This window comes from Eleginops maclovinus, chromosome 3 (genome assembly GCF_036324505.1).
Source record: "Eleginops maclovinus isolate JMC-PN-2008 ecotype Puerto Natales chromosome 3, JC_Emac_rtc_rv5, whole genome shotgun sequence".
Classification (NCBI taxonomy): Eukaryota; Metazoa; Chordata; class Actinopteri; order Perciformes; family Eleginopidae; genus Eleginops; species Eleginops maclovinus.
In genome coordinates this window covers 18,501,378-18,524,088 of record NC_086351.1, presented here as the reverse complement: position 1 = coordinate 18,524,088, position 22,711 = coordinate 18,501,378, and the positions used below count along the sequence as shown (strand labels likewise).

At 39.4% G+C, this 22,711-nt stretch overlaps 5 protein-coding genes across 9 annotated transcripts; 3 read left to right on the top strand and 2 right to left on the bottom strand.

Moving 5' to 3' along the window:
• Positions 1-136: 136 nt before the first annotated feature.
• Positions 137-4,387, bottom strand: psma2a (proteasome 20S subunit alpha 2a). Its single transcript, XM_063879185.1, has 8 exons — positions 4,271-4,387; positions 3,655-3,731; positions 2,973-3,105; positions 2,436-2,558; positions 2,238-2,319; positions 2,020-2,093; positions 1,218-1,275; positions 137-1,129 (listed from the first exon to the last, which is right to left on the bottom strand). Exons 1-8 carry the CDS (start codon positions 4,309-4,311, stop codon positions 1,013-1,015), a joined length of 705 nt encoding a protein of 234 aa, XP_063735255.1. The 5' UTR covers positions 4,312-4,387; the 3' UTR covers positions 137-1,012.
• Positions 4,388-5,137: 750 nt separating this feature from the next.
• mrpl32 (mitochondrial ribosomal protein L32) lies at positions 5,138-6,978 on the top strand. The gene is made up of 3 exons (XM_063879186.1): positions 5,138-5,347; positions 5,501-5,697; positions 6,328-6,978. Exons 1-3 carry the CDS (start codon positions 5,251-5,253, stop codon positions 6,577-6,579), a joined length of 546 nt encoding a protein of 181 aa, XP_063735256.1. The 5' UTR covers positions 5,138-5,250; the 3' UTR covers positions 6,580-6,978.
• Positions 6,979-8,529: 1,551 nt separating this feature from the next.
• Positions 8,530-10,499, top strand: zmp:0000000930 (telethonin). The gene is made up of 2 exons (XM_063878704.1): positions 8,530-8,825; positions 9,786-10,499. Exons 1-2 carry the CDS (start codon positions 8,692-8,694, stop codon positions 10,123-10,125), a joined length of 474 nt encoding a protein of 157 aa, XP_063734774.1. The 5' UTR covers positions 8,530-8,691; the 3' UTR covers positions 10,126-10,499.
• A 355-nt stretch (positions 10,500-10,854) lies between these two features.
• On the bottom strand, positions 10,855-14,131 carry LOC134861474 (coiled-coil domain-containing protein 127-like). Of its 5 annotated transcripts, none has more exons than XM_063878703.1 (4): positions 14,111-14,131; positions 13,320-13,457; positions 12,488-12,732; positions 10,855-12,398 (listed from the first exon to the last, which is right to left on the bottom strand). In XM_063878703.1, exons 2-4 carry the CDS (start codon positions 13,447-13,449, stop codon positions 11,952-11,954), a joined length of 822 nt encoding a protein of 273 aa, XP_063734773.1. In that variant the 5' UTR covers positions 13,450-13,457; positions 14,111-14,131; the 3' UTR covers positions 10,855-11,951. The 5 variants fall into 5 exon arrangements, with proteins under 5 accessions (XP_063734773.1, XP_063734771.1, XP_063734769.1 ...); XM_063878701.1 differs by lacking the exon at positions 14,111-14,131 and adding an exon at positions 13,852-14,023 and having other exon boundaries at positions 13,320-13,454; XM_063878699.1 differs by lacking the exon at positions 14,111-14,131 and adding an exon at positions 13,852-14,021.
• A 5-nt stretch (positions 14,132-14,136) lies between these two features.
• On the top strand, positions 14,137-21,618 carry sdha (succinate dehydrogenase complex, subunit A, flavoprotein (Fp)). The gene is made up of 15 exons (XM_063878698.1): positions 14,137-14,257; positions 14,919-15,002; positions 15,236-15,397; positions 15,612-15,755; positions 15,911-16,075; positions 16,166-16,314; positions 16,445-16,569; positions 17,467-17,635; positions 18,792-18,987; positions 19,067-19,238; positions 19,880-19,998; positions 20,115-20,226; positions 20,309-20,439; positions 20,601-20,714; positions 20,830-21,618. Exons 1-15 carry the CDS (start codon positions 14,195-14,197, stop codon positions 20,914-20,916), a joined length of 1,992 nt encoding a protein of 663 aa, XP_063734768.1. The 5' UTR covers positions 14,137-14,194; the 3' UTR covers positions 20,917-21,618.
• The last annotated feature ends 1,093 nt before the right edge of the window (positions 21,619-22,711 follow it).

Genomic DNA, 22,711 nt, shown 5'->3' with positions numbered 1-22,711 from the left:
GAGCGGGCTATTTCTCCAACCGCGCGCAACTTATTGTGCACAAAATGTACTGAGAGAACATTCACGTTTTACATATTTAACATTAACATTTGTAAAAACTGCCACTTCTAAAAAAATCACATAATTCAAAACAGAGTAAACATTAACGAATGTCTTTTATTTGTATAAGCGACAGATACCAGAAGAAAAAAATACAAACTCTAGAATTGTTTCTAGCCTGAAAAAAAATCATTGTGTAAAACTGCTGTACAGGCAACCAGATCCTAACTGTAAAATCTGCACCCTTCCTCCTTTACTGATCCTTGTTTCTGGTGTTTCAGGGATTCTAATTAGGTGCAGTCCGGTGAATAAAAGGAATAACTCGAGATGAGATTTCATAAACAGCCCTCGTTATCATTTTCATATTTGTCCTTTTTGTTCACCAACAGACCATTTTTCACAATGGTTACAAACATTTTAATTCTGAGCAATGACACAGAAACACTGCTTGATTTGAAACTGATGGAATTGCCTTTGCAACAGTAATGACATAAGTATAAGAAAATGTAAGAATTCAATGGAAACTTGAGATTTCACACATCAGAGCCCACTTTCCTTTTCATATACACAGGAGCCAACTGTCACATTTCACAGTACCAGTATAGGCATAACGCCAATTAGTTCTGTGATAACATTAATTTGCCATTTCGCAGAGTCACTGATGTTCAGTCAATGCCGTTGCGAATAGCCTGAAGAGCTGCACACACAAGTGCTGTTACAAAGTAAAAAGGGTCTGGGCATAATGCAAAAGAGGCTACCTAATTCTGCCAACTCACATTTTTAGTTTGGTGTATAGGGCAGTTAAGCGTCGGTTGTCTTATATTTTCAGGGAAGAAACAGTTTGGTCATTCCTCAATGGGGTCAAACTATGCAAATAGCTGTGGTTTAAAATAATGTGTCATGAGACAGTTGGCTACTGTGCTTTTATGTCATGAAATGTGGCCAGAGAGCCCCGTCACCAGGGAGGGGGTGTTCACGCAATGGCTGCCAGGTAGTCCTTCACCTCCGCTGGGGTGAGTCTTTTGAAGCCGGCCTCGTTGCAGATCCCCACCTCAATGTTTTCTTCTGTCATCTGACCCTCAAAACTCTCCTGAAAACACACATACAAGTTGTAAATTAAGGATACTAAAAAGAAAACATGTTCTATATCTTGGGAATTTTTATAACAAATATCATACCTTCAATGTCAGGATGGCTGTGTGGATGGCATCCTCCAACTCCAGATCGTTGTTATACCTGGAGAGGAAAATCAAATGGTTATCCAACAATCTGTGAAGTGTGCATCAAATTGAGTATGCTTTGTAATGCTGCATTCTATGTCATTTAAAGTTCCTGTTTCAGGTCCTAAACACTGTTTGGTGCAAGAATGTTGCCCTTTTGACCAAAAGACTTGGCATTAATATACAAGACATTGAATACATCATATCTCCAAAAACAAACCACAACAAATAAGTATTTTTACACTTGTGTTGATCATTGAACTAACTATCATAAAAGTACAGAGAACTAATTGTGGGAGACACTAAATGTTGATTACAAAAGTAAGAGCTCACACATCTATACATTCTCTGTCTGCAACATCCATTTATTCTACTCATTAAACAAAAAAATCCTTTTCAAGGTTTCCCACACATAGACTTTACTTTGGCAGGCCACCCAGTTACATTAACGACGCCAAAGTATATATTTTTTTTTAATACGTCCGCGAGCACGACGTCATCCGCAATCGATTAACTAGTGGACAATGATCTCCTCGCTCTACGCGTCCTGTACCTGTTCGCTCTGCTATCGTGTGTAGGGTCTGCTAACAAGCGACAAAACAGAAAGGGAGACCTTACGAGAAAAAGACGATGGAATTACCTCAGTAGACGCGGACACTTAAAAGGTAACGCAGCAGCTTTGACCCCGTGCCCGTTCATCTGCACCCCACAAGTATATTTCAAATCGGTGGGAAACACTGCTTTTATTGTAACATCTTACCTTTTTTCAAGGAATGTTTTTCCATTAACGTAGTTCTTGCCCATGGCTGTGGCTTTCCATGCAAAATATGCACCCTGCCAGTAAGAAACAAGTGTGAGAAAAAAGCGACAGATTATTATAAAAGAGTTAGAATGACCGCAGATTAAACAAATGGAAAAAGTTGAGCACACCAAGCAAGATGTGCTCACAACAATATGAAAGTCAGAAATACAACATACAGAGGGGTCTGACTGGAACAGGTAGGGTTGGTCTTCATCCCATCCAGCAATCAGCAATGAAACACCAAACGGACGCACCCCACTGTATGAGAAACAAATACAGGTTTAAATTAAAAAAATTCTGACGGAATATAGCTTACCTGTGTAATGTGTGTCTATATTCAGTGTTTGTATATGTGATTCTTGTTGTGTACCCACCCGGACTGTGTGTACTCCTGCATTACAGAGGCCACTCTCTGGACGAGCTGGCCTGTAGGGATTGGCTCCTGGTAAACCAGGAAGTACTGTTGTGCCAACTTCCGGGCTCGTCTCACCAAAACCCTGCAAGGACACAACTCATTAATTAATCTGCGAATGCTAGGTTCAGTAGTCAAGACTCTGGTGACATCTTCTAGATTTCAAAGTCATCAAAATACCTGAATCATGCATTTCTAAATCTTGGGCCTACAAGATATAAGAAACTATTCTTAATGCTAACTGTTGACCCAGAAATCCGACCACTTCCCAATCATGGAGGATCTCCCCATTCCTTTCAATGCAACACCTGAAGTATACAAGGAGAGAGGAGGCTTCTTCTGAAAGGACTGGGTTTGCTTTAGTCGTTTATAATAACTTAATAGCGCAGCCTATTTTTACATTTCTTCCCCTATAGTGCTTTTAAAAGTACATCACACAGAACAATACTTCTTGTCTTAAGATAGCAAAAGCAATCTCTGCTGCAAAAAGAATCCCCACCTGTAGTCAGGACCCATGCCACTGTAGACCATGCCTATGTGTTTAGTGATGGGCTCCACTTTATGGACACTCTGCTCATCATACAGAATGGACTTTTGTTTCTTCTCTGTTGCCAAGACAACTCCATTGGAAGCTTAAAGGTAAAGACAAAAATCACAATTAGCATCTTCAAAAATCCTAACTTTCTAGCCAGCTTCAATTATATTAGTGGCTAATTAGGTTTCAGCACCAGCGTCTGTGACGTTGGCATATTGTGTCGATTGACTCATCTGAAAAAATATCAGATCCTTTGTTTTAGTAAGTTTGTAAAATCCAAATTGTGCAGTACTGCCATATTTTGCCCAAAGTCCCACTTCCCCCTGCACTTGCAGTTTTCAGGAAAAATGTGGCAATACATCAGAAATGGTCCACATCCAACTCATGTATTTCTATGGTAATTAACCCTTCAGCAATAAACGCACTCAAGGATTACACACCTTTCAAGACAGAGTCTTTTTGCATCCTCTGATAACAATCTACAGTCATCTAGTAAATGTGGTTTAGTCTATCACTTTTTTACTCAAAGCATGCACATATTTGATCAATAATTCATCATATTAAAAAGGGATGGGACCTACTTTTGCTAAAAAATAAATTAAAAAACATAGTTTGATTTTCTCCGCACATTTCCATGAGTGCTTACCTTTGATGCCCACTGAGGGAGCTCCGGCTGCAACAGCTGCCAGGGCATACTCAATCTGGACCAGTTTACCTGAGGGGCTTCAGATAGAAACATAGGATGCTGTATTACTATTATGTTAAAAATAAAAAAAAATAAAAAACTACTAAATTCTAAGCTTCTGTGGTAAAGTTCCAAAACAGGAGCTCATGTATTATAGTCAACAAAGACGAAACCGAAAGGTAAAACAACCGACTCTTCTGAGCTATTGTAGCTAGCTGAGCTAGTCATGTCCACGTTATCATGTGAAACTGAACTGTTTCGGGCTATTCAGTGATACACTTACAAATAAACATGTGTGGCCGGTTTTTTAATTTATCATCAATATGAGAAGAAGTCACTTTTAAAGTGTTTCATTTCAACACACGCTAGCCTACAAGCTAACAGTTTGCGTTAGCCGATTCATTGCACTGCCCGGCGATGACAGTGCATCAACTACAACTGCGGCTAAAAACTTGTTTTACAGTCCAAATGCAAAACCGTTCCTATACGTTATCGAACTGCCATCCAACAACAACCTCTACATGCCAAAAATTAAGATACTAGTTTGAGATTAAAAGGTAATTTTTAAAAAGTTTACCTAAATGTGGTGAGGGAGAAACTATAGCCTCGTTCCGCCATCTTGTTATTCTTCTTCTTCTACTCCGTGTTGCCTGGAGACTTGTACATCCACTTTAGGGTGCACACTGCCACCTATAATAAACACCTCACATGAACACCCACTCTGTTGTAAAAAGCAAACATTGTTTGGATAAATAAGAAATGTTTATTTTTATTTTAAATACAATAAAATATTCTTCAGAGAAGTTGGATCATTGACTCACAAATACTTTATTACAGATAACATGTAGAGATGTTGATCTAAAACACGTTTTATACTGCAAAGTCGTTTACCACTTTAAGGACGATTTAAATGTTAATTGTTCTTAATGCACAGCTCAACCTGAAATTGGGTCCCATCTTGTATGTATTGTCAGTAATCCAATCATGGAATCTACAAACAAATGGAATTATTTTATGAACATTTTATATTAACATTCTTTACTTCTTTAATTCTTGATATAATTATTAAGGAACATGTATATTTCAGATATCTATTTATTATTATAACCTAAATCTATATACATATAGTAATTTGCTACTAATAAAATCGCAGCATTTGTATTTTCAATTTTGTGTTACTGAAAGGTCATAATAACTGCGAATATGTAATTGCCTGTAAATTGAAGATACACTTACCAATTGCGTCTTATATATTTTTATTTTATTTTTCATTTAGTATTATATTTATTTATTTCTAATTGTTTATTTTGATGTGTGTGTTTTTTGTTTTGTTGAACCGTCGACTGAACCGTCGACTGATTTAAAGTTTAAACAAAGTTGAGTGAAGTTCAGAAAGCTGCTGCTAGGTGGTAGTAAGTCACTTAGATGAATCTTGCCTGCCCGAATTTAATTAGAGGAAGAATCGTGGTTTGTCGCAGCTTGATGACGATGTATTGAATCTCTGTGACCGTGAGCTGTTTGACATGTTAAACGGAAACAAGCGTGCTGACAAAAGCAATGATGAATTTAGCCGCTTTAGTGAACAGCCTCAGATGCTCTTTGCTGAACATTGAGAGAAGACTTCTGCAGGCGGCCGGACTAGAGAGACAGCTTGGTGAGTTTGCTGACTGAAGTCTAGTAGGCAGCTAAGGTTAGCTTACTGCTGACCATCGTCATAAGCCCTGTGTCGTAAACACACTGCTCATGCTGAATTGATCATGTGGAGGTGCTGTGAAAGCAAACCTGTAACATTGTGTTTCCTTTGCAGCTCCAGCGCTAGCAGTGACTGGCCCAAGTTTCCTGCCTCAGGTCGACAGGGAGGATGAGCTGGAGGAGCAGCAGAGCCCGGAGCAGCCTCCTGGGTTCACAGATGACATCCTGTGGATGGCAGTACCCAAGAAGAGACGCACTATAGAGATCAACCGCACCAGGAGGAGATCTGAAATCAATATGTTACAAGTCAAGGTATTCTTCCTTTCAAATTATCCTTGCACTCCAAAACCCAACTGTTCTCCATTGCTGTCTAACTTATAGAGCTTTCTTGTGCTTAGTGTTAATGATTGGGTCTATCAGATGTAACTCATCATTGTACATTTAAAGCACTATGGCAGCAGTTTTCAGTATGTTAAACTTTAAAATTGACATTTAAGGAACATCTCATTCCATATTTAATCAAATGTTTGCTAGGAAGAAGAATGCAAACTTTGTAGTGTAACACAGCTAATCGGACTTCTCATCGCATGAATACTACTATATGACTGGATTATTCACTGTCAACAATGATAACAAACATTCTTAATGGAACCTAACAACTGTTAATGTTTAGGACCCCTTGTTTTTAATGTGACTAAGTGATTTATAATATATATTTCAATTTATATTGAGTACTTCAGCACCTTTCTTTCAGTGTACAAGCCTGATGTACCTAATTTGAAATGTATCTGATAGTAGCTCCTTGTTAGCTGAACACATGTGCTATCATTATTCATTTATATGTTGGATTATAAGTAACAACAAACTGCTGTAAAGAAAATTGTTTTTCCAAAAGTTATTTGAAACATCGTTTCACCCACTGTTTCTCTCTTTCTCTCTCAGAACAACATTGAGCCATGTCCTGAGTGTGGCCACTTGAAGCAGAAACACATCCTTTGCGGCTTCTGTTACGCCAAGGTGTGCAGGGAGACATCTAAGATTCGGCAGCAGATGAAAGAGATGGAAGGGGGGCCGCGGAGGGTGCCGGCAGTAGAGACCGTCATCCTGTATGAGGGAGAAACACCAAGTGAGCTGGACAAAGACAAAAGGATTGTGGAGAGGCCCAGGAAGAGGCCTGCCTGGTTCAGCCTCTGAGATATGCTGTTTGTGATTCATACCTTGAGTTTGAACAATGCTGATTCTTGATGTAGTTAACTCTGCTAAGATACCGTACCATATCATTTATTTGTGGGTTTACGGCTCACACAGCTACACATTTGGAGTTATCGGTTTCATTTAATTTGTTATTATTTCAACTGTTTGTCATATTCTCAACTTGTATGTGTGAATGTTTGACAATGCATTCGTTATTTGACATAGGAACTGATTTTGCCTTTTTTTAAATGCAATGTAAAGAGTTACCATTGTATATTTCAATCTTTCTTTTGGGTCAAGGTGTTGAACTTCTTCCACTTGATGACACAGAAAATACAATTAGGTTTGATAATTGTACTCCAAAGTCCTTGGCATAATAAAGAGAGTTTCAGAGAATAAGTGTGTGCTATAAGCTTTTATTAAGAATACAACTTTTTACCACCGTCTGAAAAAACCCAATTGGAAAATAGGCCACGCTAATATGGTTATGAACCATGTGGAATCTGATGTCTTAAGATTTCAAACATTTAATATGAAATGTGTGCAAGTGATACATAAGAAATGTAGAACATCTTGTATCATCATTCTTGGCCTCCTTGTGATGGAAAACTGATCACCGCTTCTCCTGATCTTGAAGAGATGCCTGTTTTTGTTTGTGAATGGGTGTTTGTGTTTCTATTAGTCAGGATTCAGCATCAAACTGGAGTCATGTAATACTGGCTCTTGTGTTGCGGGAGGGAACAGACTGTTTGTGCTGGGAGAAGTCCAGCATACCCTCCACTGGCTCAGTCACACCGTCAAACCCCCTCTGATACAGTTTCACCCTCCAACTGATGAAAGTGGGACTGCCAGCGTTCTCCTGAGAGCACAGGGACTCAAGGTTTAAAGTATTTCAGTGGTGTCAAATTGAATGGGATATTAGATATTTACATACAATAAAATCCTTTCATTACATATGATCATATGAGCAATTCTATCCTAAGGAACTGACATATATTTTAATTAATGAGTGGGATAAAGACTGTCAGCCAGTGATCTGATTGCTCTCAGCTGTTTCCTCCCTGCCACATTCGCTCTACGTATGTGAGAGACATCCGAGGAGTAGGAGGATATTTTCGTTGATCTGATTGGATAAACCCTGGATTGATGTCATTAAAGCAGACTAGTCATTTTATATTTATGTCAACACATGCACACTTTCAACTGACTTTACTTTGTGATCAGCTGTGGTCATTACTAAGTACATTTACTCAAATACTGTACATTTTGAAGTAGGTGGTTTCAGCATTTGTATTTTTATGCTCCACCACAACTTTATACTCCATACTGTCTTGGATGTAAATATTGATTATTTTACTCTACTACATTTATATGACAGCTTTAGTTATTATGAAGATTTCAATTATGAATACAAATTTAAATCAACAAATAAATGATGCATTAATATAGATTAAGCAACTCAGCAGGATATAAGGTAAATCCAGCTGCAGTTAAAGGTGATGAACACATGAATGCATCACGTATTATAATCGAGTAATCTACAATTATTCTGGAATGGGCTATTCTGCATAATGAGTGCTTTAGTTTTGATCGTTTGAGTTCATATTGACACCAAAACGTTTGTGCTTTTACTAACGTAAAATTTAAAGCAGAACTCTTACCTGTAATAGGATATTTTAACACTGTACTATTAAAACTTCTACTTAATGTAAATATCTTAGTATATCTTTCAACACTGGGTTATTGAAATGATAGAAATAATTTCCATACATGAAATCATTGGAGTTTCATCGGGTTGATTCATGTTACAGAAAGAGCTAGTGCTCATTTTCAAATGAAAACCAACCTTCGGGAAGCCTGGAGTGAGGACATTCACTACAAAGTGATGCAGAGGAGTAAAAATAGAAACAAGGCTGAATATTTAAGACATTGCCAAACACACTCACACCTCAGACTGCTTGGTACAGACGTTGACGACGACACATGATTTGATCGCTTGTTGTGTTTGTCTCCATTGAGTTTTATACGGGTTAAGTCAGACAGGAGAGAAAAGAGATACGAAAAAGGCTTGTTACATAGAAGTTCAATTCAAACACTCAAAACAATCCCACAATGCACTGTGTGAGCAGAGGCAGCTGCTACCTGGTGAACTCCTACTGTGATCTTCAGGAGGAGAATCAGTGGAAGAAAGAGAGCTACGAAGCATGCTGGCTGAGCCTCGTCCTTGAAACGAGACCACAATACAAGTAGGTTGTTTCCACATTAAATTCAGCTTTTACTCATTTCAATTTTGTATGAATCACTGCCATACAGGTTGTGTTTTTTTCTACTGCATTTTCTCTGTGATGTTTATGTGATCTCTGTTGAGTATTTGTAGATCCATACAGTGCTGAGTGTTTGATAATCAGCAGGAAAAATGGTAAAGGTTCAGCAGCTCATGTGTTCTGTTTCACTGTAAACACACGACATGGGTGAGCTTTGACCTTGAATCTGCACTGATTCACTTACATAAGGCTGCTGCACGGCCTTGTTGGATTGAAACCTCTCTCTGGTGGCTAATTCAAACCATATCCTTTGTGCTTCCTCTCATTTTCAAACTTTTTCAAAACTTTAGGAAACAAAGGATAACTTGTTACATTTATTGAAGTAGAGCCAGACATTAAGCTGTCAGGAGTGGAAGAGAGCAAGGCAGGTTTTTAAAGGTTGTTTTATATTTGCGTCCAATAATCATCATATAATGACAGTTTAAAAAGAAAGTATATTTTATAATGCTCAAATCATGCCTTTAAACACTATCTCTTCGGTCATCCTATACAATGGACACGGTTTAATACGGAAATAAATCACATTATTGACTATTTTGTGGTTTGTGAGAAAAACAATTAGCTTTTTAACAAAAAAAGATGTAAGCATGTTCTATTAGAAAGCCCCAAATGCAAGTATGAACCGGAAAATTAAAAAAAATTGGTACCCTTCAATGATTTTTAAAATAAACCCAGTATTTCTTCTGGATATCATATATCACAGAGTGTAGCTTTAAAGTGTTATCTATACAAGAGAAGTGAAGCAGCAGTCTTGTTTAGTTATTCAGTTTGGATTCAACCATATTGCCTAAAATACATTTGAAAGAAATATAATGATAACGTCTTTTGTGTATAAGAGGGAGTTATAAAAAGCATTTTTCTGGTGTTTTGAATGTGTTCCAGGCTGACTCTCTCAGAAACAGACAGCGTCCGTAGAGAGAGTTATAAGCAGCAGCAGGTGATCCACTTCATGGTGGAGAGGAATCCCAGCCAAACTCTGAGGCTGGGCAGCAGCACAGGCATGACAGAGCACCAGCTACCCTTATCAAACACCAGCGGCTCACTTCATACCACAACAAAACAAAAGGCAGTCATACAAGAGAAGGTGAATAATGGGGAGGACAAACAGGAAGTGACTGCCATTACTCAGGACGTCAGCAAGCCAATCAGAGTGAACTTCAGAGCCTCCAGCCTGATGTCCTCGCCGACGGAAACCTCCAGTCGGATGCCGAGGAGGGAGTGAAGAGAGGATGTGAAGGGCATTTAAAATTCAGAAAATGTGCTTCTAAATGTATTCAGCTTAACTGGGACTTTCAGTGGGAAAATGAAATGAAAGTGTTGATGAATTGATTTCTCATCTTCTATGTTAAGTATCATTCAAACTCCAAAAAACTACAACTCTTGTATTGTTCTTGTGAGGAGGGTTGACTGATTTAAAGAGTGATTTAACTGGATTGTAATCTCCTAATTCAGGCAAATTATTACATTTAAGAAATACATTTCGGATTGATGTATCCAGGAATGATGATGCTTTATTTTGCCAAAAATGTTAAGATATATGCATACTGTACATTGTCTTGTCAGTTGTTCCCAACAAAGTAGCAAAGCTTCTGGAAACAGTGTCTGGAATCTATTTTTACTTATTGTTTTTACCTGGCCTTGAAGTTAATAAACTGACCTCTCAGAGAAAATACAACAAACAAACCTTACATACGTTATGGTCGGGACTCTACATGAGATGAGGCTTAAGTCATGTGCCAATCGTTTCAATGTATTCCTGTTGAAAACCGGTTAAATGTATGCAACATGAGCTTTGTTGTTAAATGATCATTCTTCAGGAAGCAAATCCGGTGGAAGCCCCCCATGGTAAGTCAACACATCATAAAGGAAGTATCAGGGAGCTGATACTGTATATACTATGGTAATGCAGCAGCCCTTATGAGATTTTTAGCATATAACAACATTCTGGAAATGAAGTCCTTAAACCTGGAATTTATTAGGATGATTTCACATAGTTCTAATAGTCAGTACATTTGCATTTATGGCATCATATCCAGCACTAAATCACAAATTTATGGTCCACACAAAAATGTAACAGCATTGAGATATTTGGCAAAGCTACAGCTTTAGTTAATGCTTTCATCACAGAGGAGCAGGGTGAGGTAAAAGGATGCTGTTGACTAGTTTTGTTGCAGTTTGGTGGTAAAGTGTTGCAGTACTGAGCGCTACTTTGAGCTCTATTCCCTTATTTAGATTCACATGCACCTTCAGTGTCCCTGATAGTTAACTTGATAGTTAAAAGCTCCCAAAAACCAGCAATACAAAAAAAGAAATAAAGTAAAACTAGTGATCATAAACAGACATACTATGCTTTTGGTATTAGATGTTCTAGATGGAATAAAAACAAATGAAGTCCCAAAAATATCATGATAAATATCTCTGATGATAGTCTATCAACATGCCAACACCACATTCTCGGACCTTTCCAGCAAAATACCGTTAAAAAAATGTTTTCAATATGATAATGGTTCCTGTTTTCTGTGTTGTGTTGAACACAGTCATTATTTATTGTATTTTTCTTCCTGAAGACACTTGCAGCAACACATAGATGTGCTACATCACATCGTGGAACAGTAAATGGGAATCCTAATTAATTCATAGCTGAGTTGTCCAGATGTACAATATATCCCTGTTAGCAGTAATTCATAGCACTCAGAATGTGACACATTGACACAATTGTTGTGATAAAATGTTGAAGTGGGAAAAAAAATACATCTCTATGTACAGATCATTAATTGTGCATCCAATATGGATATCTTTTTTTATCCTAGTGCATTTTTATCATTAAAAATGTGCACACAGTTAATTTGGGCTTCTGAAATTATGATAATGTTTTGAACCAGGTGCTCAAAACCTGACAAAATAATCGTTCTGTTTCATAGCTGAGATCAAGGAAGAACCCTATCAAGTAAAGAAGATAACAAAAGAAATACATGCATTTTCCATTCCTGACCCACCACTCCTTAAAACATTCTTAAAAGTCAAATGAAAATCTCCAGTTTGTGTTAGTCACTTTGTGTGAGACTGGATTTTCCCTGCTAAGATGGCTCCTTCAGCTCTCTTGTGTTTCTGCACAGTAACCTGCAGCTGCCAGTACTTGAGGTACACCCACATGAGGCTGCCGTTCTTCCTCTTGTCCATGTTTAGCAAGTCAGCACAGTGCTTATCTCTCTTAAAAATATCCTTAAGATCAGACTCTAGGTCCAGTTCTGCCAGGTTAGGGTCTTTGACGACCTTAAGCAGCATGTCCTTCTCCATCTCCAGCCGCTGGTCCCGAGGTTGGATGAGTGAACAGTAGGCATTCTGGCGCTCCAGAAGCTGATCCTCCAGATTCTTCAGAGTGGCATTGGATCGCTGGTACCAGTTGTCTTCTCGCTCCAGGGCGTGATGCAGTATCGCCCCTGCAGCGCCGGACTTTACCAGCCTCTGCTTCTCTTCCTCCAAGGCTTCACGCTCCTAGTAAGAAAGAAGACAGTGTTTTGCTTCATGCAGGACAAATGGGAAATAGCACAGTAGTGGAAATTAACCGCAAGACCAGATTTTACCTCATGTAGCTGTTTCCGTTCTTCCATCAGCTGATGGCTCTGTGAGAACATGGCCTGTTTGTAGCCTTTCACCCTCTGCCTCTCCTTTTCCAGCTCCAGCTCGAGTGTAGCTGCTGCCCTTCGCCTCTCTGTTAGGGTCTCGCGGTACTTTGCCTCCATATCACTTTTTACTTTTGAAACATCTATTTTATACTGAGTTTTGACCTCATGGATCTCCCTCTGAGACTCCCGTGTCCAGATCCAACCTAAAAGGCACAGTTGGAGTTGAGAAATTATTTGAATAAGATATATTGCATTTATCTTAAACTCAAGCAATCAACCAATTGTCAACCAATGGAATTATCTGAAGCCCAGACAGATCCCACTTCTAACACCTGCTTGTGAACCTGTACAAGGTTCGAGAAGGTTTCAAGGTTTCAAGGTTTCAAGGTTTCAAGGCAAGTAAATTCAACATATCTAGACCCAACAATGTACACCCAAACAAAAAAACATACTGGCTTTAAAAGAAGAGATATTAAATTGTCTCTGGTAAACTTGATGCATTTGTGTTCAGTTAAAGTTAATTGTTTTTTTAGAATCAGTATTAAAAGGCATAATATGCAGCAATCCTCATGTTCTGTTTGTCCTATTTTCAGTCAGATTGGTAAATTGTCATGGCAAAGAAGGAGAATATATTTTAATTGCTACCTGATGACATTTGATCATGTTGACCTACAAAAGCTCAACCAGCTTTGTACGAGCACATTCAATATCTCTACATTATATCCTTTAAATGTTGTTTTGCTATTTCTGAAATCTAAACACAGCCACACACTTTAGTGATGTAACTTACGAAATGCAGCCAGTCCCAGCATTGGGACCAGCAGGGCATAGTTCCATTGGTTGCCATCACCGGCCCCCGCCCCTCTTCCTCTAGGGTCTGGCTCAATGTTCCACCTGGGGGGGTCATTCAGGTTGTTCATAGAGGCTGCTGTCACACAGAAAAGAAGACCCAAACACCATAAGACTCCTCTGCATATGCATTACAATGAATGTTTACATATTGTATCACAGATTGGTGCCCCTGAGGGGGCAGTGTACTTTTTAAAACAGTAATCACCCACTAGCTTTAATTACCTTGTTAGCATTTAGCGAATCTGTGTCTACAAGCGGCAATGTCAAAGCCAGACTGGCATGACTAGGAAGTTTGATATCCCACTTAACCATAAACATGGCTAGCTATAAGCTAACATTCGGGCTAATGTTTAGCTTGAAGGCTCATGCTAGCTAGATTATTTAATACAAACACATTCGGGACATAACAGTCTTATAAATCCGACAACAGATCGGCACACGTCTGTTAAATATATGGTGGTGTGTCTCACCTTGAATGATAAGTCTAGGTCACTTATACATTTGTTCCTGCACACCCTGCTTACACAAGTTTACGCTTTAGCAGTCCATCTATACCGACTGGGGGTGTTTCGTTGGAAGTTACTTGTATAAAGATCACTTTAAGTGTTAAGAAAAACTCAGTTTGCATTTATCAGGATGTATCGAAGTACTTGAAGTTTGGTTTAAAAGTGAGTTCACGTTAGGGTAGGGTTAAAATGATAACCGTTTGGAGAAAAACGAGTTAGTCACCCGTTTTAGCAGAATGGTTTGGTCCATTGCTACGGAATATCTTATCCTCGGCGGTGGCTCAGAATCGGTCCTTGAACTGACAACATGGCGAGTGTCCGCGCTGCCTCCCGTCTCCTCTCCAAGAGGATATTATCTAAAACAAATGCAGTGAGTTTTGGCAGTTGGTTACTAAATCTTTCATATATCTCTATGTGCTCTCTCTGTGTTTGTTGTTTTTTTCTACGCTAAAAGGAAACATTTTGCTGCACTTTCTGCTTTCGTAACCGTCAGATTCCGACTTGCGTAACCTGTGTTATGTAGCTGAGGCTGTTTCAATGTGACACCAGGAAGAAAGCTATTATGCTAGTCCAACAAAATCTTATTTAGCTATACTAAAATATGTTTCGTTATATACATAGAGATTTATTTTGAGTCAAATGTCAACATTATTAGGGATTTGAACGCGTTTGTTAGGTAACGTTAACTCAGTTGCCCTTGTGAAAAACAGTTTTAGCTAACATTAGCTAGCAAAATGTTATGTTATGTTATGCATACACTGCAAATACATGTAAAGGCCGCTGCAGACTTCATGATGCTTACAAAGACAGCACGGTTAATCAAAAATGACCATCAAGAACAGAGGGCAATATAAAATATAAGCTATAAATGATTACAAATATTAATGCTATATTATCGATTGTTATGGAAGTTTTATTAGTGCCTATTATTACAGTATGCTTTATGCAGGCAAGCATCTATCAGTTACCAGGTAAGGTTGCAATGGAGCTGCTATTTCTCGTCTAATATCAATTGTTGTCTTTTCTGTCAGGTCCCTGCTGCTGCCGTTCAGGGATCCAGAGACTTTCACTTCTCCATCTATGGCAAGAAGACAAGTGCCAAAGTATCCGATGATGTAAGTCACATATTTGCTGTTTAGTGTTGGTCAGCCTTTATAGGGTTATGTGTGTGGATGCATGATAAGTGAAAGAATAGTTTGTATTGCACACATTTTTGTTCACTGCATCATGTTGAATTTGAATATTAAATGTAATATCTTGCCTGACTATAGGGATTTCCACCACTTGCTAGCTTCATTGCATAACTTCATTGTAAGTTAAACGGTCATATCTCCTTTATTGTTTTTAGATTTCTACTCAGTACCCAGTAGTAGATCATGAGTTTGATGCTGTGGTGGTAGGAGCTGGAGGAGCTGGGCTTAGGGCAGCTTTCGGCCTGTCTGAGGCTGGCTTCAACACAGCCTGTGTCACCAAGCTCTTCCCCACCAGGTCTCACACTGTTGCTGCACAGGTATGATAACATATTTCATGTATTCATTGAGGACTTAAATTGTTTTGAATGTTTCTCTACAGAATAATAGGCTCAAATACTTTTGCATCAATAAGAGTGGGAAAACTAACTCACAATACAGTGTTGTTTGACAAATTCTAAGCCTCATAAAGATTTAATCATTCAATTCAAAGTTCTTAATGTTTAATTATGTAAATATTAACCTTGTTCACAGGGCGGGATTAATGCAGCTCTGGGAAACATGGAGGAGGATGACTGGAGGTGGCATTTCTATGACACAGTGAAGGGATCTGATTGGTTGGGTGACCAGGATGCTATCCATTACATGACAGAGCAGGCTCCTGCAGCTGTAGTCGAGGTAAGGAGACACACGCACACAACACATGCACATAAGCGGATATGTTCTTACTTCATTTTACATTGTTTTTGAATGAACATATTTTTATTTTTGCATCTCACCAATTTCTTTTGCTTCGCAGCAATTGTCATCAAGTTGTTGTGCATCTTTTCCAGCTGGAGAACTTTGGCATGCCCTTCAGCCGCACTGAAGATGGCAAGATCTACCAGAGGGCCTTTGGAGGTCAGAGTCTCAAGTATGGAAAAGGTGGCCAGGCCCATCGCTGCTGCTGTGTAGCAGACAGGACAGGACACTCACTGCTGCATACTCTTTATGGACGGGTAAGTCCCCACATGTTCTCTGTCCTTTTCTTTAACTCTATAACATGGAATACAGTTTAACCACATTTCATGTATCCCTCTTCTGTACAGTCCCTTCGTTACGACACCAGTTACTTTGTTGAGTACTTTGCCCTGGACCTGCTGATGGAAAATGGAGAGTGTAAAGGAGTGATCGCTCTCTGCATGGAGGACGGATCTATTCACCGCTTCAGAGCCAAGAATACTGTCATTGCTACTGGGTAGGTATCACACTCACTGTCACAAAAACAGGAACAAATTTGACATTTTGTCTCACATCGACTATCTAAAAGTTAGCAGTAAACTTGAGATAGACAGGTTTAATAAAATGAGTGTAATTGTGTCTTCCAGGGGTTATGGAAGAACCTATTTCAGCTGCACATCTGCCCACACTAGTACCGGGGATGGAAATGCAATGGTTACCAGAGCTGGCCTACCCTGCCAGGATTTGGAGTTTGTACAGTTCCATCCTACTGGTGAGAGAAATTTGAAATGTTCTTACTAACAAAAGCGCAATTTTATTATGAAAAGCGGTATCTTATTTTATACAGCACTCTATTTAATGCTCCACAGCAGCTAAATGCATGCTTAAAAGATATGTCTACATTTTTGATAGTCACTAGTATTGTCTCGATAAACATTCAAAGTCCAATATGTTATTGTCTTTCTGTAGAGGTGTGATCAGACTCAGCCTAGTTGTCCTGATTGTCTTTCGTCCAGTGTTGCGGTTGTTGCCCTTTTCTGTTTCTGAGTTTTTTTATTTCTACCAAGAACTAATTATGAGGTACTGAGAGATGCAAGCTGTAATGACCCTGTATAATGCTTAAAGAACTTGCTGTTTATGGGAGGGGTAATGAAAATAGATTATTTATAACCATTATTTCATTTAGTTTTTCCTTTTTGCTTCATATGCAATCTGTTTCATTTGCACTTGTAGTACTTTAATGAGGAAGTTATTCTTACATGTATTTAGGCTCCCAAATGCTCTATAGGTTCAATGGTTGTTATTGTCAGAGGCACAGTAGCTACAGTGTAGTTATGGCAATGAAAATCTTAGGTCCCAAGCTCCTTCAACAATGCAGCATATTATAAAACGACATGAGACCAAAAAATAAATAAATAAAGTTAGAGTAAAATATTGCAGGTATTTGGATAGTGCAGATAGGCTGATCCAATAAAAGAGCATATTTAGTCAAAGTCCAGTGGTCCTCTTTATTTTTGTTCCTGCTGGGAATCTGACACCAGACTCCCCTATGATGTGGCATGTAGGAGGTCAACACCAAAGACTGAGCCACTGCCGATTTACTCTCCTAATATCAGTATATCATCAGGAATATTTAAACTTGTCCTTTCTAACATGTGAATCTTTCCAGGGATCTACGGGGCCGGTTGTCTGATCACAGAGGGTTGCCGTGGAGAAGGAGGCATCCTGATCAACAGTGAGGGAGAGCGCTTCATGGAGCGCTACGCACCCAACGCCAAAGACCTGGCCTCCAGAGACGTGGTGTCCCGTTCCATGACCATAGAAATCAGAGAGGGCAGGTATGGACAACATATGAGTGTGTGATGTAGTGCAGCTATTTTTCATCAAAGGTCTCCTATTATGCTATCTTCGAACAATATATTGTAGAGCAATATCGATACAAAACTTGCCTGTTCCTGAAGTGCTCATTCTGTGGCTGTCACTTTAAATTTGAACTGAGCTGAAGCTGGCCATGCCCGGCATGCAGCTCTGTGTCTGAAGAGAGAAGTTTCTAACGGAGTAACTCAGCTAAACGCTGCCATGATTAAACGCCATATTATGTTCCAAACCACACCAAGCATTATGAAAGTGACATCATATGTATTATATATATACTACAACTCTAAGTCCCTCCTGCAGACATCCTGCTGAACACACTGACACACAGAGGTGCTGCGGAGGCGATTCAGCTCGCGACTGTATATTGCAGATGATAGGTTGGGACGTGTCATGTGGGCCGGACGTTGCCAGGAGTTCAATGTAAAGCCAGCCCACATTTCAGATATGACATCATAACCAAAGCAAATCTGGATCAGCTCGTTTGTACCCCCGTTTTTACAGATGTGGGTAAGGAGGAAAAGAGAGGGTTGCATTTTCTGACACTTTGTGAGTCTCCTTACAATCCGGGGACACATCTTTATGTATAAAAGACATCAAAAAGTGCATTTTGCGTAATGGGGGACCTTTAAGTCTTAGTCCTGTTTCAAGTGGCCTTGTTAGTTATTAACATATTTATACTACCCTATCCTTTTACTCAAGGTTAAAGAGAAATCAAGTCTGGACATTATGGTCAACCCTACTACTGTAGTTTTAGTCATTAAAACTTTGTGGACAATTTAGTCTTTTTTAAGTTGTCGGATTATATTGAATATTTCAGTCCGTCTCCTTTTAGCAAAAATATGACCTATTTTTTTTGTTGTTGTTTAATCCTGACAGCTCTATCTGTGATTCCACACTAGTCCTGATGTGTTTTGCAAACAGAGAAAAAAACAGTCCATAATATTCAGTCCCCTTTTTTTACAGGTCTAACTTTCTTTTTCTTTAACTACTTTTCATCAGTTCTTTTAGTCATACATATTACACGTTGATATAGTCTTGTTTGTCATGAAAAAAAAAGGGTTGTAAATGCATTTGTACACTTAAATCATTTCTTTCCTCCTATGTGTGTTCCTTCAGGGGTGTTGGTCCAGAGAAGGACCACGTGTACCTGCAACTCCACCACCTGCCCCCCCAGCAGCTGGCCACGCGGCTGCCTGGTATCTCAGAGACGGCCATGATCTTCGCTGGAGTCGACGTCACTAAAGAGCCCATCCCTGTTCTGCCCACCGTCCATTACAATATGGGTGGAGTGCCCACCAACTATAAGGGACAGGTACGTGATGTGTGCACCAGTGCATGCATCCACACACACCAAGAAAGTGACCCACCTTATTAATGGTTTTTCCCATCAGGTGATCACTTATACTGGCGGTGCCGACAAGGTGGTTCCGGGCCTGTATGCGTGCGGTGAGGCGGCGTGTGCTAGTGTCCATGGTGCTAACCGGCTGGGCGCTAACTCCCTGCTGGATCTGGTGGTGTTCGGAAGAGCCTGCGCCCTCACCATCGCCGAGGAGGACAAGCCTGGTGAGCACCGCTGCTCATAACCTGTATTATAATAATGAGTTTCTTAAAGTGAGGCAAGGCAGTTTTCTGGAATAGGCTAAAACAGCCATAGAATTTCTAAATGCAGCCCTCATCCTGCAGCTTGTTCCTGAGCCCCTCCCACCAGAACCTGAATCAATTTTCATCATTTACATCATCTGTAACGTGATCACGATCCTGATGTTTTATTTTTGGAAGGTTGTTGGCCTGTGAAGCTCTTTAAAATGACATATCTGCAGATATGTATTATTGTGTTCGTCACTTTCTTCTAGACTCCCTTTTTTGATAAGTCTGTCTTGCTTTTTCTGGGTTGTTAAGCAGTTTAATCTTTCACCATTTGAAGGGACGTGCATCTGCAAGTGTAGAACAGCCAGTAGGAAGGCTGTCTCCCGCATTCTCTAAAGCCAGTGAACAGAGGAGGTGCAGAAGTCTAGTTTCCTCTGAGCTTGATTTAAGATAATGGAGTTTTTGCAACATGACCCAAAAGAAATCTACTTTTTAAGTTCTGTTCAAATGTCTGTGGAATCAGATTAATTTTGTATTTAGTGTTGCAGGGTTGTATTTAGTGTTGCAGTGCATATCACCTGCTTGCTTCACCTCTGACTGGTGTGTTTCCTCTTCAGGAGAGAAACTGTCCCCTCTGGCGCCAAGTGCAGGAGAGGAGTCTGTGGCCAACCTGGACAAGCTGAGGTATGCCAACGGAAGCCTGAGAACCTCAGAGATCAGGCTCAACATGCAGAAGGTAAACAAAAAAAGCCACTTATACATACATTATATACTTACATTATGCATTAGATACATTATTTGTAATGTGTTGCCTAAAGAAACAAGCCAAAATGCAGCCTCTTTTCCTTCCAGACCATGCAGGCCCATGCTGCCGTGTTCCGTACCGGTTCCGTTCTGAAGGAGGGATGCGAAAAGATGGATGCGGTTTACCAGACCTTGGCTGACATCAAGACCTTTGACAGAGGTACTGCATTACTGCTTGATTCTGTCCTCTTTGCGTCTGGGACATGCTGCAATTGCTCAAGTTCCTTCTCTCTCTCCTCCAGGCATCGTGTGGAACACAGACCTGGTGGAAAGTTTAGAGCTGCAGAATCTGATGCTGAACGGCGTCCAGACCATCAACTCTGCTGAGCAGAGGAAGGAGAGCAGGGGAGCCCACGCCAGGGAGGACTTCAAGGTGGGATTTGCTATACTAAATCTAAATCTTTCTTTCGCATGTTCCTGCAGGGTTTTTTCCTTTTTCCTTGCAAGGGTTCTTATTTATGTTTTTGCATTAACACATTCTCCCTGTGTATTGCTGCTGGTCTTTCCTCTGACATTGTGTTTACATAATTCAAGGATCGTCTCGATGAGTATGACTACTCCAAGCCCCTGCAGGGACAGGAGAAGAAAACTTTCGAACAGCACTGGAGGAAACACACTATGTCCACAGTTGATGTAAAGACTGGAAAGGTGTGTGTAGTGGAGCTTACAGCAGGAAGTTGGGCTTCTTTAGTAACCAGTTTTCACTTAATAGGCCAGTAGACTCAGTACTGTTTGATTTACCTTTGTTTTTGTGTAATCACAGGTGACCCTGGAGTACCGCCCTGTCATCGACAGCTCTCTGGATGAGCAGGACTGTGCCCACGTCCCTCCTGCCATCCGCTCCTACTAAGAAGATTCCCTTGCCCATTCTACTCTCTCTTTACCTACAATTTATCAGCTTACTCTTCCTGTAATACAGATGACATTTTGGGACAAACACTCATTGGTGCACATGTGTATCCTTTCTCGAATCATAAAATACAAATGATTCTCGTCTTTAAACCTCCTTCCTTCATCTCACCTTCTTGTTCCTCTGTGTTTGCCTTTATTTAACCTGCATGCAGCGAATATGATTTCAACATGGTGACCTCTGTGTGAGCTGGTGTTGTATATATTACCAGGCAACAAAAAACATTAAGAATAGTTAACATGTGTTGCACCACTTAGGCTTGGCTTTCTGTGATGACACCATACGCTCATATTTAAACCTTGCAATGCTTTCTTTGATTACGTTTATTCTTCTTTTGCTTTCTGAAGAGAAGAGATTGTTGAAATGATTACAATTTGAAATGCACATGTTGCTGACAAGCAGCAAAGGGAAGTTTTAAGTATGTAAATATTGCATAGATGCACAATAAATATGAGTTATACTGTATTATCTTGGTGGAGTATGAGGTAGTATTTTCTCACTCATTATGGCCTTTAGTGTTGGATGTTTTGTGACACTTCATGCGTGTGGTTCAAATGATAAACAACATCTCATGCTATGAGGATCAACAGCTGACCGTCTGTATTGAGCTACAGTTATCTAGTTATTAAAAGGTTGACCAAATCCAGTTGCCTGATGTGTGTTTGTATTCAACCACAATATTGTATCTGTTGAAGCAATGGCTTCTTTCTATGTTGTCGGATTGCTGTATGCCCTCTGAAAACTGAGGATGAATTCCAGGAAGGGTCAGTGCTGTGTGCAAAGCTTTAAGTTGCCGATATGTAATTAAATACTGAGCACCAACACTGGTGCCAGCTCCAAGTGCCTCATGAGCGCTTGTGGCGAGAGTAGTTTCCATTAAATCAAAACGCTCTGAAAGAACCTCACATTTCATGCTATGCCAGAATGACTTTGAAAGATGTACTCACTTGACATACTACACAAATTCCCACTCATTGCTTCTTGTGCTGAATCATTAAAAGGATTACTTAATTTATTTGCCAGTTTAAAAAAAAATGTGTTCATTTTTTGTTCTCTTACTACCATTTGTACTTATTTTTCACATGTTAAATAAAGTTCAGACTGCATAGTAACTAAAGCATTTGGGTTTTGTTCGTTCACACAACACAGACGCCTCCATATTTACATGCCCATCTGTGCCTCAAACTGTCATTTATTTTGATGCAATTGTTCTCTTTTCAAACTGTTGGGCTGAGAATTTAGGTTTTCTTTCTGAATTCAACACTTTTTAGTTTGGGACCAGTGAACTATTGCTTTTTCTATATAATTCATCATACCATGGTTGTATCTCAAAAAACTATAAGTAGCACAATCAAGTAATTGGTAATTAAATTAAAGAAAGTTTAGGTGTAATTAATTTCACCTAAACTAATAGAAATGTTGTTATTGCTCATTAAAATGTAATGTCATTTTTTAAAAGGTATTTGAAGTTGTACAAATACAAAATAAACTAAACCAAACATTAGCATACTAAATATAGACTTTCAGCACAAATGGGTTAATAACATATACATTGGATTAAGAATATAAGAAAAAAAGAACAGAATGTTAGTAGTTTATGTCCTCTACACTTACTGATTTACTGTATAATTGCTGTCATCTATTTGGTGTCCAGTATTTGCCCATGGCCACTAGGAGGCAGCAGACTGCACATTGTTGAAGGAATGTTTTCAGCAGCGTTAAACTGTTTATGAAC